We start from the raw sequence: 14,363 nt of genomic DNA on the forward strand, positions 1-14,363 counted from the left end.
TTATTTCCACCCTAGTTTATACTTGGCCTAAACTAATATACAATCAACTGACTAAACATAAAACATTAACTTGTTGTAATGTAAATAAAAAAAAAACATATCATATACTTTACATGGTAATGACAACTACAATGTTGTGAGTGTTTAACTAATTCATACCAACCAAATTGGAACATTAAATTACAAATTTAGTCGGTAAACTTTAAAAGTTGTGCCTAATGGATACTCAAAACGAAAAAAAAATGTTAAATAAGGTTATAAATTTTAAATGCTATGTCTAGCGTTGATGTTGTTTTCCACCAAGCTCACAGGTCAGTCACGTGCTAACGAAGATGGGTTGTCGAGATGCTTACAAGTGAACTTGCTCCACAGAGAACAAACACTTCGACGCCCAAGTTAGTTGCGAGCTCGAGCTGTTTAGGTCGTTCTCGAATGAACTAGCGTACATGATACTATGATAGTGGGGTGGAATGTCCATTTTATGGGCCAGCAGGGGAGACAAGCCCATTGGGCTGTTATGACCGGCGATTACGATTGTCGTACTTTCACGTGTGTCAAGTCTGATTTTGACCACCAACACCTAGTATGTCATTTAACTTTTAATTTCGTACCTAATAAATCTAAGACAATCTTTAAAATTAAAATTGAAGGACTCATGAATATGATATTGAAAGTTAGGAAGGTTTATTAAGTATTTATCTAAAGTTAAAATATTTATTAAACACATATTTAAGAGGTTTAGAACAAAACTTATAATTTAACCAACAATTTAAATCTACAAGGACTAATCTAGACTAGATGCGAGATACCGGAGGTATAATCTAACATGTAAAATATAATTATTTAATTATAAGTATAAATACTATATTTCCGTTGTAGTTTTACTCTTAATTCATTTTGATTTTTATACTTTATACTTTTAGTTACCGTACCCTCAAAATGTATGCATTAGTCCTTGTACTACGAATTTGATTCCTATTTTTAAAATGTTAACACAAAATGTATATGCAACAAATTTTTTTTAATACTAATTAATGACTACATTTCAAAAAAATTTAGCTAGAAATATCATACTCAAATTATGACTAAAGGGTATAAGACAAAAAATTAAAAATATAATCAACAAAATCATCTCTTGTTAAAAGTAAGAAACTATGTTTGAGAAGAGTATATGTCAATTATTGTTGAAACCAACTAAAATTAAGAATAAAAATGGAGAAGTATTAGTACAAAAATAATATTTAATTATAATTATATTTTGGTTGAAAGAAATTATTTTGGTGTTTCCCTGTGGCTCGCAGAAGAAAATTGTAAATGGCGAATGTCCGCTGGCCGTGGCGGGTTTTGAACAACTCGCTACCTCGACGATTCGCACCAAAATCTCCCAATTCAAAACCCTAGTTTCCACCTCCACTCTCCTCCCGCTGAAGCTACGCCTCGAATTCCACGAGGCGATTCCATCGATGGATCATCAACGATCAGCTTCTGCAAACGGCGAGGACGTCGGAATTCCAGACGATTTACGGTGCAAGAGGTCGGACGGGAAACAGTGGCGGTGCACCGCCATGTCAATGCCGGATAAAACAGTGTGCGAGAAGCACTACATCCAGGCCAAGAAGAGGGCGGCGAATTCTGCAATGAGAGCGCACTTGAAGAAGGCGAAGAGGAAATCGTTGGAGGAAGGTGATATGTATTTGGAGGATAAGAGTGACGATTTCGATACGCCTTTGTCGACTGCGGAGCAGTCTAATCCAGGGAAGAAGTCGTCGAAGAGTGCCCGGTACTCGCCCGACACTCCGCCCACTAGGAGCTTGCCTGTACGTAATAGCTCAAAGCACGACGATTCTCAGAGAGATTTGTCGCAGCATGAAGAGAATTGGAGGTCTTATAAGACAACTGCTGCGGATTCTTCGAGGAATATATCGCAGAAAAGCTTTGATGCTAATGCCACGACGGTGAGTTTTGCTGAATCATTCATTCTCTAGCTTCGGTAAACAATTGAACCTTGAGTACGGGTGACAGGATTCTCGAGTAACGTGTATCCGTAGGACAATCTCGTTCTTTTTTTCGGAATAGAGCACGTGAAAAAACTAAATTGTTTTCATATTCTTACTCATAATTCTACCTTCGTGAAGTTTGAAATTTAGTTGAAGAGAAACAATACAGACGGTCGAAACGGTTCTGAATGGGCAAGGCCGGTTGTTCTCTTAATAAAAATTCCCTTCCGTTTTTTTCCGACTGCTCATTCTGGGGTGGGTTAATCTGGTAATCTCGTTACCTGGATAAGAATGTGATGTTTAATCTAACGACTTTACAGGAGTATTCTGATGGAAGCACAAATTCTTCTGAGGAGATTGGTGGGCAAACATGCCATCAATGTCGAAGGAATGACAGAGATGGAGTAGTCTGGTGTCTTAGGTGTGATAAGAGAGGATACTGCAGTAGCTGCATCTCTTCATGGTTGGGATATTTATTGAAATCTTCTTATTTCTCTCTCTCTCTCTCTCTCTCCCCCCTCGTCTGGTGGAGTTGTGTGCTACCTTGTCATTATTCTGAGGGCCTCTGCTGATATCTTACAGGTACTTGGACATACCATTGGAGGAAATTCAGAAAACTTGCCCTGCATGTAGAGGTATTTGTAACTGCAGAGCATGTCTGCGTAGCGGTAATTTGATAAAGGTATACTTGAGAGTTATTGAGAGTCATTACCTTGTGGAATATTGGTATAGTTTCATAGGGCCGTTTCTCTTATTGGTTGATGAACTATTTTGATTTTTTATCTGTGTAGGTAAGAATAAGGGAAATACAGGTTTTAGACAAGTTGCAATATCTCCATTGTCTATTGTCATCTGTACTACCTGTTATCAAACAAATCCACGTTCAACAATGCCTTGAAGTGGAACTTGAAAAAAGGATATGTGGTAAGATTTTGGATGGTATCTCATGGCGTGTTTGGTACTTTTGAAAGTTTTCTATTCCTATAGTACCCTCACATTCTTTGTGTACATTCCAGGAGCTGATATATATCTTGCTAGGGCAAAGTTGAATGCAGATGAGCAGATGTGCTGGTAACCTTTTATTCATATGTATTTTCTGTTTCTAAACAGTTAATTTTAGCATTTTTGCATATCATTCTTTTTTCTGGTAACTTGCTGAAGATAATATTCTGGTTAGTTAATCATTTTAATTATTTAAAGCAAAATCATTTGTTGGATTTCTCAGATATTTATATAATTTTGTCTCTTTTGAAGATTAAACTGAAGCCCTATCTGTCTTTCAGCAATTTTTGCAGGCTACCTATTATTGATTATCATCGGCATTGTCGAAGCTGCAACTATGATCTGTGTCTCAGTTGCTGTCAAGATCTACGGGAAGCATCCACATCAGCAATTAGTGGACGCTTGTCAGATAGTGAGAATGGTTTGACAGGCCAAGACGAGAAACTTGTGTTTGAACAAGCATACAGACAGAGATTGAAGTTTTTGGATAAAATCTCCAACTGGAAAGCCAATTGTGATGGAAATATACCTTGTCCTCCAAGGGAATATGGTGGCTGTGGCTATTATTCATTAAGCCTGAGTCGCATTTTTAAAATGAATTGGGTTGCAAAATTGGTAAAAAATGTGGAGGAAATGGTTGGTGGCTGCAGGGTTCATGATTCTGGAACTTCACTGGACACGGAGTCGATTGATCCCAGCCTTTTCCAGTGTGCTCATCGAGATAATGACAATGACAATTTCTTGTATTTCCCAACATCATCAGACATTAGATCTAATGGAATCAGTGATTTCAGAAAACATTGGGCTAGGGGTAAACCCATAATCGTCAGGCAGGTTTTTGATAGCTCATCCATTGCAAGCTGGGATCCAGTGGTTATCTGGAGAGGAATTCAGGATACAGCTGATGAGAAAATGAAAGATGAGAATAAAATAGTGAAAGCCATTAATTGCTCAGACCAGTCTGAGGTAGGCTCTTACAGCAAGAGTTCATAGCCCATTGATCCTCACGTTTTGAATGATCATATTTAGCTCCTCTTGATGCTGTAGAATAAATGTGGTCACTGATGTTGTATGATGAAATACCATTTATTGTTGAACTTTTATGCGATTGCAGGTCAATATTGAGCTTCTTCAGTTTATTGAAGGATATTTCGATGGGCGTATCTCGGAAAATGGCAGGGCAGAAATGTTGAAGTTGAAAGATTGGCCTTCCCCCAGTGCATCTGAAGAGTTTATTTTGTACCAGAGGCCTGAATTCATTGTTAAATTACCCTTACTTGAGTATATCCACTCCAAATGGGGAATACTTAATGTTGCAGCAAAATTGCCACACTACTCTTTGCAAAATGATGTGGGACCTAAGTTTTTTATATCTTATGGAGCCTTTAAGGAACCTAGTGCGGGTGATTCTGTGACTAATCTTAGTGTCAACATGCGCGACATGGTTAGTTTTCTTAAATTTCCCTACACATCGTTGTTTTTAGTAATGCTGCGTTTAGAGTCACTGGTGTCTGGTTGAAAGTAATGTTATATTTAATAAAGTTGCATTTAACGTTGCGTTGCCATATGCTTTTGTGCATTAAGGGAGGCTGTCTCTTTGAGTTTGCATTCGTCTTTATGATAATTATTGGTAGCAAATTCCTAATTAAGAGTTCATAATCAAAGGTTTTAGAGCCTATTAAAATTTCGTTAAGAACCAAATAGGCAACTTTAAAAGTTCAAAGACTTATCAAAGACTTTTTAAATTACTAGACACAATCTTGAAAGTTTAGAACCGAACTTATAATTTAACCTTATACATATCCTCTTGAATAATATAATATGTGAATGGATCATGGATTCACATTGCTGAGACGTGGTCAGGTGTATTTATTGGTTCATGCTCATTCAGTGAAGCCTAAAGATGCTAAGGGGATTGATATTGAGTGCACGGAAAATACTACTGTGAAATCTGTGGTGAACGAGGTACATGGCGATGTAGAAATGTGTTCTGGTGACGGGGGGTCAGCAGAACTATTAGTTCATGGTCATGGATTGCAGGATGAGCATGAGGCTAGGGGTGAAGCAGAGACGGAAGTTACAGTGTCAAGTAATGAGGTGGAATCTAATAGTACTGATGAGAAAACTGCCAGCTCAAAAATATCAGATAGAGATATCTTTAAAAAGACTTGCTTGACAGCCGTTTGGGATGTATTTTGCCGGAAGGATGTTCCCAAACTGACTGAGTATTTGAGACTACATTGGAAGGAATTTGGGAAGTCTGCCAAAATAAATGATGAGCTGGTAAGTTATCACACCCCCACCCTCTCTTCCTAAATAATGGGGGGAAGCCCTGTTTGTAAATTACTTCACTGCAATTTTTTTCTTGAATGTCAGATTATGCGGCCTCTTTTTGACGAAGCATTGTACCTCAATGGACATCATAAAAGGAAATTGAAAGAAGAATTCGGTATACTTTGTCTTTAGCTTCTGTTGTGTGTGAGAGAAAATGACTATTTTTATAGTTGCCGTTCTACTTTGCACAAACTACGTTTATAATAAGAAAAAAAGAAGCATGCGGGTCTAGTCTCTAAGGGGAATTAAGTTAAATTATCGATGTTGGCCATTTATTACATAAACCACATCGATATCTTTTACTTATTAGTGTATTTTCTGAACTTGAACTAATTGCACTCTCTTTTTTCTTTTTCCCTCGAGCTTATATTGGTCATGGTTGAGAACAGGAATTCAATTCTATGATACCTAATGTTCTGTTTTTCCGCAGTAGCTCTCCTTCAATGCATTTTAACTCCTCTCATGCATATTTCTTACTCAGGAGTAGAGCCCTGGACATTTGAGCAGCGTTTGGGTGAAGCTGTTTTTGTTCCTTCCGGATGCCCTTTCCAAGTTAAAAATTTTCAGGTTGTTCAACTGTCTGTTTACTTTTTGATTAAGGAAAGTTATTCTGATCAAAACATTTATTAACTGCCTCCCCACGAATGAGGCCAAACCACCTCCCAAATAAGATTCAAATGACACCCACCAAATAAGAAGCAAATGTGCCATGGTGCCTATCTTGATCCTTGCGAAATACCGAATAGTAAAGGTTAATGCGTCCGTATTGGGAAATGAAGGAACTCATTTTTTGAACTTATACTAAATTTGAGGCCCTGTATAATAATTTCAGCAACTAAATCTTGAGCCTACGGTTCAAGTGGCTTAATTTTCCTTGGGCAACAATTTTTTTGTTCGACATGGGTAGGGGTATAAACTTTTTTATTTATTTTCTTAAGAAGTTTGACTTTCCAGTCCTGCCGAAACTTACAGTTTCATTTCTACTACTAATTGAATCAACATTCTATATAATGAACAGTGACATTGAAGTCCTGAAGTTTGTAATGGAAGATGTTTTCTTTAAATTTTGATTTCTAAAAGTTCTCTTTAAAATTTGGTTTTTAAACCATATTACAAAAGGCGTATCCTTACTTTCCAAGTTGCCTCTCAGGCCATCTTGACAGGCAATTTGGAATTACTAGGTGATATTTACTACTGATAACTGATTTCAATTTGATCACATGTCACAGAAGTAGAGTACAAAATATGTTATTATACTCTTTAGTTATGGCAAGTAGAATCTAATTCTAGGTTTTTTTGTCATTATATTTCTGGACAATAGCATGCACCTGTGGCAGGAGTAACATTGTCAATCTTCTTATGCTTTATTACTGTATACTCTGCAGTCCAACGTCCAATTGGGTCTTGATTTCTTATCTCCTGAAAGTGTTGGTGAGGCTGCAAGATTGGGTGCAGATATCAGGTGTCTTCCCAATGATCATGAAGCAAAACTGCAAGTGTTGGAGGTTAGAGATAAGGATAACTTTGAATTTAATTTATTTACTAGTTATCTCATTTTCACTTTTCTTTACATTTTTATTCATTTACTTTTATGTTCGTGAGTGTGTTCGTGAGGTTGCTTGACACAACAACCTCTTTTGGTCTTCTTTTGTTGTTTTTTCCGTAAGTTATAAATCAATATGTATCTTATTTTGGTCTATCATTTGCCGGAGTAGGTGGGAAAAATCTCACTTTATGCAGCAAGCTCAGTTATCAAAGAAGTTCAGAAATTGGTGCTCGATCCGAAGTGAGATGCTCTGTTCTTCAAACTTTTGTTGTTGTTCTTTTCATATAATCCTTGATCAGTATGAAAAAAACTCTATATAACTGGCTTATTATTCTCATTTCCACATCAACTTGAATTACTTCTGTTTTTTGATTCTCCCAGACTAAGCGAAGAGCTTGGATTCGAGGATCCTAATCTGACTGCTGCTGTTTCCGAGAACTTGGAGAGGATGACAAAACGAAGGCAGATAAGTTGTGCTTAGTTTGTTTGTATTTATGTACTATAGATCAATACCAAAACTCACTACCGGACTCGAAGACCTGTACATATGAATGCATGCAATAGTGAGATCTTGTGCATATACCAACTAACAAAAAATATGTTTGAGGTTCTCAGCCTGGTGTACGTACATTGTGAACGTATACAATATAATTCAGAAACGGGAAGACGAGGGGTTATACATTCATTCTAAACTTTTGACCCCGTCAAAAGATCTCCTCAAACCACACCTCATAACAACAACATAAGAACCTTTTAAGCTGAGAGACAAAAGGAATTGGCAATTGTCTTGATCTCTGGTTTTAGGACTGGCCATTCTGATTCCGGTGCCTGTGCATTCAGTGTATATAATTTGCCCCGACGAGCACAACAGACAGCGATGTTGTGCCGCTGAAATGAGGAGCTCTCGACTTTAAATTCCAGTTCATAGTACTTGACATTTCTCTGCAAATCCTCTCTCAAAGTAGTTTGTATCAAGGTTCCTTTGAGATCAGGGCGTTTGCTGGCCTTTGTAATAGTCCTGATCACAGCCTCCCCTACTTCCTTTGGACCTCCGAATGCTTCAATTCTTTGTAGGAATTCGAAGAACCAACCAAAAAAAAAAGGAAAAAGAAAAAAACACATTAGAATCAAGGTCATTTCAATCAGCCAAGTCCTTTTAACAAAATTTCAGTCATTTTCCTTGTTTAAAAACCACCTCTATTTAGGCATCTACTCCTGTATGAGAGTTCAGAGGTTTAAATCCCCACCTCTATAATCGTTGTACTGCAAAACAATCACCTTCATTAAGGATGAGATATCGACCTGCAGGTTTGTTTCATTTTGAACTATCTGCTCTCGATGTGGAAGCTTACAAAAAACCTGAACCTAGGACAAGCCCCGATGATTGCAAACCGTACATAATGAATCTAGAACAATCTAGAGGGGCTTATAGTGTAGGTATATGAGTTTGCTTATTGAAGTTACCAAGAGTTTGTTAACCCTATGGAGTAGATGAACAAGTTCATTACATCCTCTTCTTATATTCCATGGTCATTTTAAAAAAATCATAAACCCACTAATTAAGTGTAGGTTATAAAATCATTGTGTTCAAAATCTCGTGGTGGCGGATATAATCTTAGTGTTTCTGAACGGTCTAGGTTGTAAGGTCTTTGCCTGTCTGTCCTATAAGAATAATCCGGGCGATCTATGATAAAAAAAGAAAGAAGAAAATCTAGGTTATCTGAACTTAGAAAATCTTAACTTATTTTGTTACCATCTAAATATGGATTATACACCTTAGACACCATAAATTCTAAGTAGAGTTTATAATAAATAAGAACTAAACATTTTCTCTCAAGTTTTTAGAAAATCTAGGACATTTCTGTTGATTTAAATAGTATAAGTCGAAGCTAGTTGGCAATGGCTTGGGGTTTCTTGGTCATATGGCTTCTGTCTCTAATTTTGAATCTCTCAATGATCTTAATACCAAAAATCTTTGATGTCTCTTGGGTACAAGCATCCTTTTGGTATAGGAGAGCTAAGTTCCGACTCTCAGTTATAATAATTAAAAAAAAACATATATATAAATAAATAAAAGCCCGAATCCATTCCTCTATCTCTCTTATGTTAGAGCTGGAGAGGATCATAGAAATTCAACTTCCTATTTGCATTGTAGGACTTGCCAAAACTAAGAAGTAACTGTAGATGTAGACGAGTTAGCGTTAACTTACGAAAAATCGAGTGGGACAGGAGACACAATGACGCTAACATTGAGCTCTCCGCTCGAGCCTGGGGGACCAAATGCAACCACGGGCTCATTAACATTCCGACGACGGCGATCTGCAGTGGAGGTGGTCAAGGGTGGGGGGTCAAGTGATCTTTCAAATTCTGACTTTTCAGCTGCTCGATACAACAACCTTTGGTCTCCAACCCAACTTTCTGGGTATATAAACTCTGGATGCTCTTGAAACATAAAACTTTAGGCAGTGTGCAGTGTGATAATGGAAGAATTCAAAACCCTAAATGCATTATAACTTATAAGGAATTTCACATTTATCAGACAATATGTAAAAAAAACCTGAATTACTTTGCAGCTGAATGTATTTTATTATCACTACCCAACTTACCCAAAATTTTGTTTCGTAGTTAATAATGTAGATTTTCTTTGTTGATTATATATAAGAACAATACTTAAATTTACCGATAAACACTTACGCTTGTGCTAATCGCCAACAAAAATCTAACAGTTTTTATATTTTGAAAAATATAAAAAGTCAATTTTTTGAATTTTATCATCTAATTGTCAAAGGTCAGTAAAGATGGATATCAATTGATAAGCTCAACCTTAAGTATTTTTCTATATATAAATTTTTTTACATATATCTTGACTAATTTTATGGAGCAACTGGTCTATTCTTTTAGTTTCAAGAAATACATAGAAATTAATTCTTAAAATGAGCGTTTGAACTCATTCTCTCTCAATTTACTATAATCCCTTTAGACAAATGAACTACTCATAATGATTATTTTTTTGTATATGCTTCTCGATGGAATTTTGATTAGGACGCATATTTTAAAAATTGAAGTTTAGAGTTGAATTCTATTTGTTCTTTAAATTTTAATGTCATTTTTATTTTAGTCTTTATAAAGAAAGTTTATATAAATACAACATTTAATCGTAGCCATTAACCTTACGATAATATAAGATTGTTAAAGTGTAATTTATGAATTTTTTAAGGTCGTATCTATTGTTGTTAAACTTTCAAAAGTGTCAAATAAGCCATAAATTTTCAACTATATATAATGACCTCATTAACTTTTGATTGCTTTGATAAGTCTTTGAAGTTTTAGTTATGTGCCTAATAGATCTTCGACTTTTTCGACATATTCTTAAATTGTGTTTATTAAGAAATTGAAAATTCAGTTACGTGTTTAATAAGCTTATGAAATTAAAAAAATGTCTAATAGGTTAGGGACTTGAAAACACTGATGCTTTCTAAAATTCAGAAATTTATTAAATCTGTTATATATATTTTTTAAGTTACTTACAAAATCCAAAGACTGAATACAATATTTAAGAAACCAAAATTCGAACTTTTTTTTCGAGTACGACGAGCGTAGGATAATTAATTCAACACTAATTCAATTAAAAGCTTAGTTGGAAAAGGAAACTACTAAAATTTATAAGCGAGAGAGAAATTTCAGAAGAAAAAACAAATTATCGGAAAAGAAATATTTGTAGGATGCACAACATTACTTACGAAATCCTTCGTTGGCTTCAAAGCACCGACTGTACCCTCCGATTGGATAGACCACATCCAGCCTCAGGCGGCGACTATTCTCTGGCGAAAAACCCAGCAGAAAGCTCGTAATGCCGGCCAAATTTGCGCCGACGGCCACCAGAGAGGCTGAGCCAATTCCAACAGTTAGCCTCCGCCGAAACGTTACTGCCAGCGGCGCAAATTGCTCCGCCGCAGACTTGCCGGCAGGGTCGTCGGACGGCGACTGTGCCGATGTTATGCTCCGCCGGAAATACGTGATTTGGCTGCCGGAAAAGCAGCGACTCAAAGCCATTTTCCGATGGGTTCTTTTTTTTTTTTCCAGAGGGGAAATGGAGAGCTACTTAATTGTATTTCTATTTATTGGCAATACAATGTGGGGGTAGTTTTTATGATGATTGCCAAGTTAGGGGCAATAGTTGAAATCGCGAAGAGTGGAGGGGTATGAAGTGATAACGTGAAAGTTTTAAATTTTATTTTGATTTTTTTAATTTTCTTACTTTTTCTTCCTTTGTACTCTGAAAATTTTGTGTTCAAGTCTCTATATATAGTTATTGAATAATCCTTTTAATGAAGTTTCTTTTTTTGGAGATATTAACGATAGCTATGGATCTTTTTGATAAATAAACAAAAAAAGATATATACATGCCAAGTTTCCATTAAATAATCAAAACTAACTTAATTTTATATAGGATTACAATATGACTGTCCCCTAACCATTGGATGAATATTCAAAATTTGCACGCCTCCAATAACACCATTGGGTACAAATTTAGAATACATTTTATATTTTGGCAACCTCTAATTTATCCCCTCAACGCTGAAAAGTTTGATCAAGGGTTGTTAGATCAGTAAAGAAATTTGTGATTTTGAACTTTTTTTTTAGTTCAACAAATGTAGGAGTGGGATTCGAACATCGAACATCGCATAGATGCTCATCTATCGTTTAGAACAAAATGGTTATTCCTCCCTCACACTTTCTAATTGAATCCAATTTGATCACTAGGGCAGATGCATCTTCTTTTTGGACAGAAATGGCCCAACCAAATTGTGAAACTGATAAGTGCCACCGGTTTTCAATCATATGATCCAAAATCCAATTGCAATCAAACTCATTTTGCCATTGTTAAATGTGGTTGTAAATATTCATGGCTGGCTGCAAATCACATCATATTAATATCTAGATCTCCCTCTACCAATTGCTACAAGAGCTGCTAAAGACCAATTTTGAACAAGGCTAAGGAAATTCAGCAAACGATAACAAGAAGTTAAACAAATAGGCTCTTAAAAGCAAGCTTACAAGCGGTTACTATGAGATTTGAACCCATATCACAATTCCTTTCACTTTTTAATTTGTCTCTCACTATAAAGCCATACACTTTTTATCTTAACTAATTTCACTGAACAACTTTCCGGCCTTATGATATTTGGTTGTCAAAAAGTTGGTAGAATTTTAATATACTGAGTAGGTAGTCACTATAGCAACTTTCCGACCTTATAAGATTTGTACTCATAAACCTAAAGTCCCCTCTCATAAGTTGCTAGACAGCTCTAATTCTAATTTAATTTTGTTACATGGGCAATTTTCTTATTAATTTCAAGTCCACAAACGCAGTAAACAAACCTTGTCAATGAAATTGTTCCCTCTTGTAAACTAACAAACTAGATCCTCCATGATTCTTGCAACTATAAGGTACCTTGATCTCTCTACTATGGTTCAAGAGGAAAGCACCTGCCACTATTACTTGGATGTTTTCCACCACTAAATCTTCTTTATAAGATGGAAGAAGAGGACTCGCAGAAACAATAATTGCTAGACGACAGATGCTTAGAAGACAGAAAGCCCAATAACAGTCCCTGCTAGCTTCTGGTTTAATAGCTTTTCCCATCCTCGTGAGTCATGAGGATGAGGAAGATTTTAAAACCTAATTGAATCTAGAACTCTTGCTTAACAATAATCTCTCAGCATTCAATTTCAAGCTACCATACCTACCTTCCCTAGCCAAACAAGATACGAATTTCACAAAGAATGAATAATATTTAGGTGTTTATTGGTGAGCGCCATTAAAAAATTGACAACTATTTAGTCTTTTTTTCTCTCATCCTTTATACATTCATCTCTCTTAGTTGTCAACTTTTTAATAGTGGTGAGTACGATTATACCTACTTATCGATGAGCACCTAAATATTATTCTTTCACAAATGTGAATCACTTTCGGACCATTCAGTGAAAGCAAGTGGACTACGGCATAAAATCCGTTCCACAAAGATCAAGCACAGAATGCAGAAGAAAATCATGAAATGGAATTTAAAGTTTGAACAGTTAAGTAATTCGGTCAATAAAAGCTTCTATATATCCCCATCCATCATCAACATCAGGTCCTATCCAGTAGCCAACTATTACCCTATTCCTGGAACTAAAAGAAACTACTCCCCAAAAAGGTCTTGAAGTTACCCGTAAAGGATGGGAACTTCTCCACTTCATAGATAGGGATTTATTTGAGCAACAGGATAGCACAAGCTTCGATGCTGCAAACGCAATTCATATCATCAGCAATCCAAAATCTTTAAAATTTAGTTTTTAATTCAGATGAGCAGAAGCTTTAACAAAATAATGATGGGTACAGGACTACCTTACATGAGTATTGAAACAATGCTTTTATCATTACCATTTATAGTTTTGAATCCTAAGGTACTATAAAATTTTGATTTTCCTTTCAGTAAATTTGCAGCGTTTTCCTAATTTTCAGGTGAAAATAAGATATAGCTAGAATTTTTTAGGCCAAAATGCCTCTAAATGATGGTGCTCCGACTTATTGCAGACCATACAAAAACTGAGAATGAAAAACCTGTTCCAGTAATTGCTCGGCTTGAAACTGCAACTTTGTCCAGTTTCCTTGGTTGCATTTCCTGACGCATTGTTCAAACGATAAAGTAACAAAAAAAACTTCAGTTATGTAATCAAAACTTTAAAACTCGGATAAAGAAATCGTTATCAACCATGGTTTTAACACCTGAACTGATATTCCGAAGATATTATGTCAAAAATTACAGTTGGAAATGGAACTATGATCATTACAATAAAATTGGAAGAGCATACTATCAACTAAATATTCCGTCAATCGGCGAATTCTTTCCATTTCGAGCAAGAAATATTTCACATTTACTGCCATTTTTCTCAAAAATCACCGAACATTTTCCAAGCATCCAAACAAAAACGTCTAACCAAAACACAAGCCTCGCAATTCCAAGTTTCCTATACCGAAACGGGCCACCGGAAAGCATTACGCAGGAAAAAAAAACACATTCGTCTTACAAAAAACGAGCAGAAAACAGAAACCTTAACAATCTATCTTGAACGGAATTCTCCGAGACAACAAACATTACAAGAATCGTAGAAGATTCCGCAACTACAAATGTGATTAACGATAGATAGATAGCGATGAGGAGCGGAGAATACCTTGAGCATGGCCTGTGGAACGGAGAAGCTCACAGAAACAAAGGCCGCCATGAAAGCGACTAACGAATTACGAAACCCCAAGTTTTTGCCTTTGCCGCTCCGCTGCTGCTCTTTTGAAATGGGCGAGAGAGTTCCACTGAAGAAAAAACTAGACGACATGTAGTTGATGGACTGAGAATTTGAGATAGTTTGTCGACATGTCGACTTTACTTTCATAATTTCATTTTATTCAAAATGATTTACACAGTATATTTATAATTTGTTTT

At 36.1% G+C, this 14,363-nt stretch overlaps 3 protein-coding genes across 4 annotated transcripts; 1 reads left to right on the forward strand and 2 right to left on the reverse strand.

Annotated features, from left to right (window-relative positions):
- Positions 1-1,270: 1,270 nt before the first annotated feature.
- On the forward strand, positions 1,271-7,493 carry LOC111018800 (JmjC domain protein JMJ24). The gene is made up of 13 exons (XM_022295049.2): positions 1,271-1,955; positions 2,318-2,460; positions 2,580-2,679; positions 2,789-2,921; positions 3,014-3,068; positions 3,281-3,965; positions 4,114-4,443; positions 4,863-5,282; positions 5,376-5,448; positions 5,815-5,900; positions 6,719-6,838; positions 7,049-7,119; positions 7,261-7,493. Exons 1-13 carry the CDS (start codon positions 1,464-1,466, stop codon positions 7,358-7,360), a joined length of 2,808 nt encoding a protein of 935 aa, XP_022150741.1. The 5' UTR covers positions 1,271-1,463; the 3' UTR covers positions 7,361-7,493.
- On the reverse strand, positions 7,432-11,169 carry LOC111018801 (Photosystem II reaction center PsbP family protein). Of its 2 annotated transcripts, none has more exons than XM_022295050.2 (3): positions 10,620-11,169; positions 9,090-9,321; positions 7,432-7,945 (listed from the first exon to the last, which is right to left on the reverse strand). In XM_022295050.2, the coding sequence occupies exons 1-3, from the start codon at positions 10,930-10,932 to the stop codon at positions 7,633-7,635; spliced, it is 858 nt and encodes a 285-aa protein (XP_022150742.1). In that variant the 5' UTR covers positions 10,933-11,169; the 3' UTR covers positions 7,432-7,632. The 2 variants fall into 2 exon arrangements, with proteins under 2 accessions (XP_022150742.1, XP_022150743.1); XM_022295051.2 differs by having other exon boundaries at positions 9,090-9,312; positions 10,620-11,168.
- Positions 11,170-12,919: 1,750 nt separating this feature from the next.
- Positions 12,920-14,233, reverse strand: LOC111018854 (uncharacterized). The gene is made up of 3 exons (XM_022295099.2): positions 14,098-14,233; positions 13,487-13,547; positions 12,920-13,166 (listed from the first exon to the last, which is right to left on the reverse strand). Exons 1-3 carry the CDS (start codon positions 14,146-14,148, stop codon positions 12,961-12,963), a joined length of 318 nt encoding a protein of 105 aa, XP_022150791.1. The 5' UTR covers positions 14,149-14,233; the 3' UTR covers positions 12,920-12,960.
- Positions 14,234-14,363: the final 130 nt, after the last annotated feature.

Source organism: Momordica charantia (assembly GCF_013281855.1).
Source record: "Momordica charantia cultivar OHB3-1 chromosome 8 unlocalized genomic scaffold, Mcharantia_2.0 BLBB01000008.1, whole genome shotgun sequence".
Classification (NCBI taxonomy): Eukaryota; Viridiplantae; Streptophyta; class Magnoliopsida; order Cucurbitales; family Cucurbitaceae; genus Momordica; species Momordica charantia.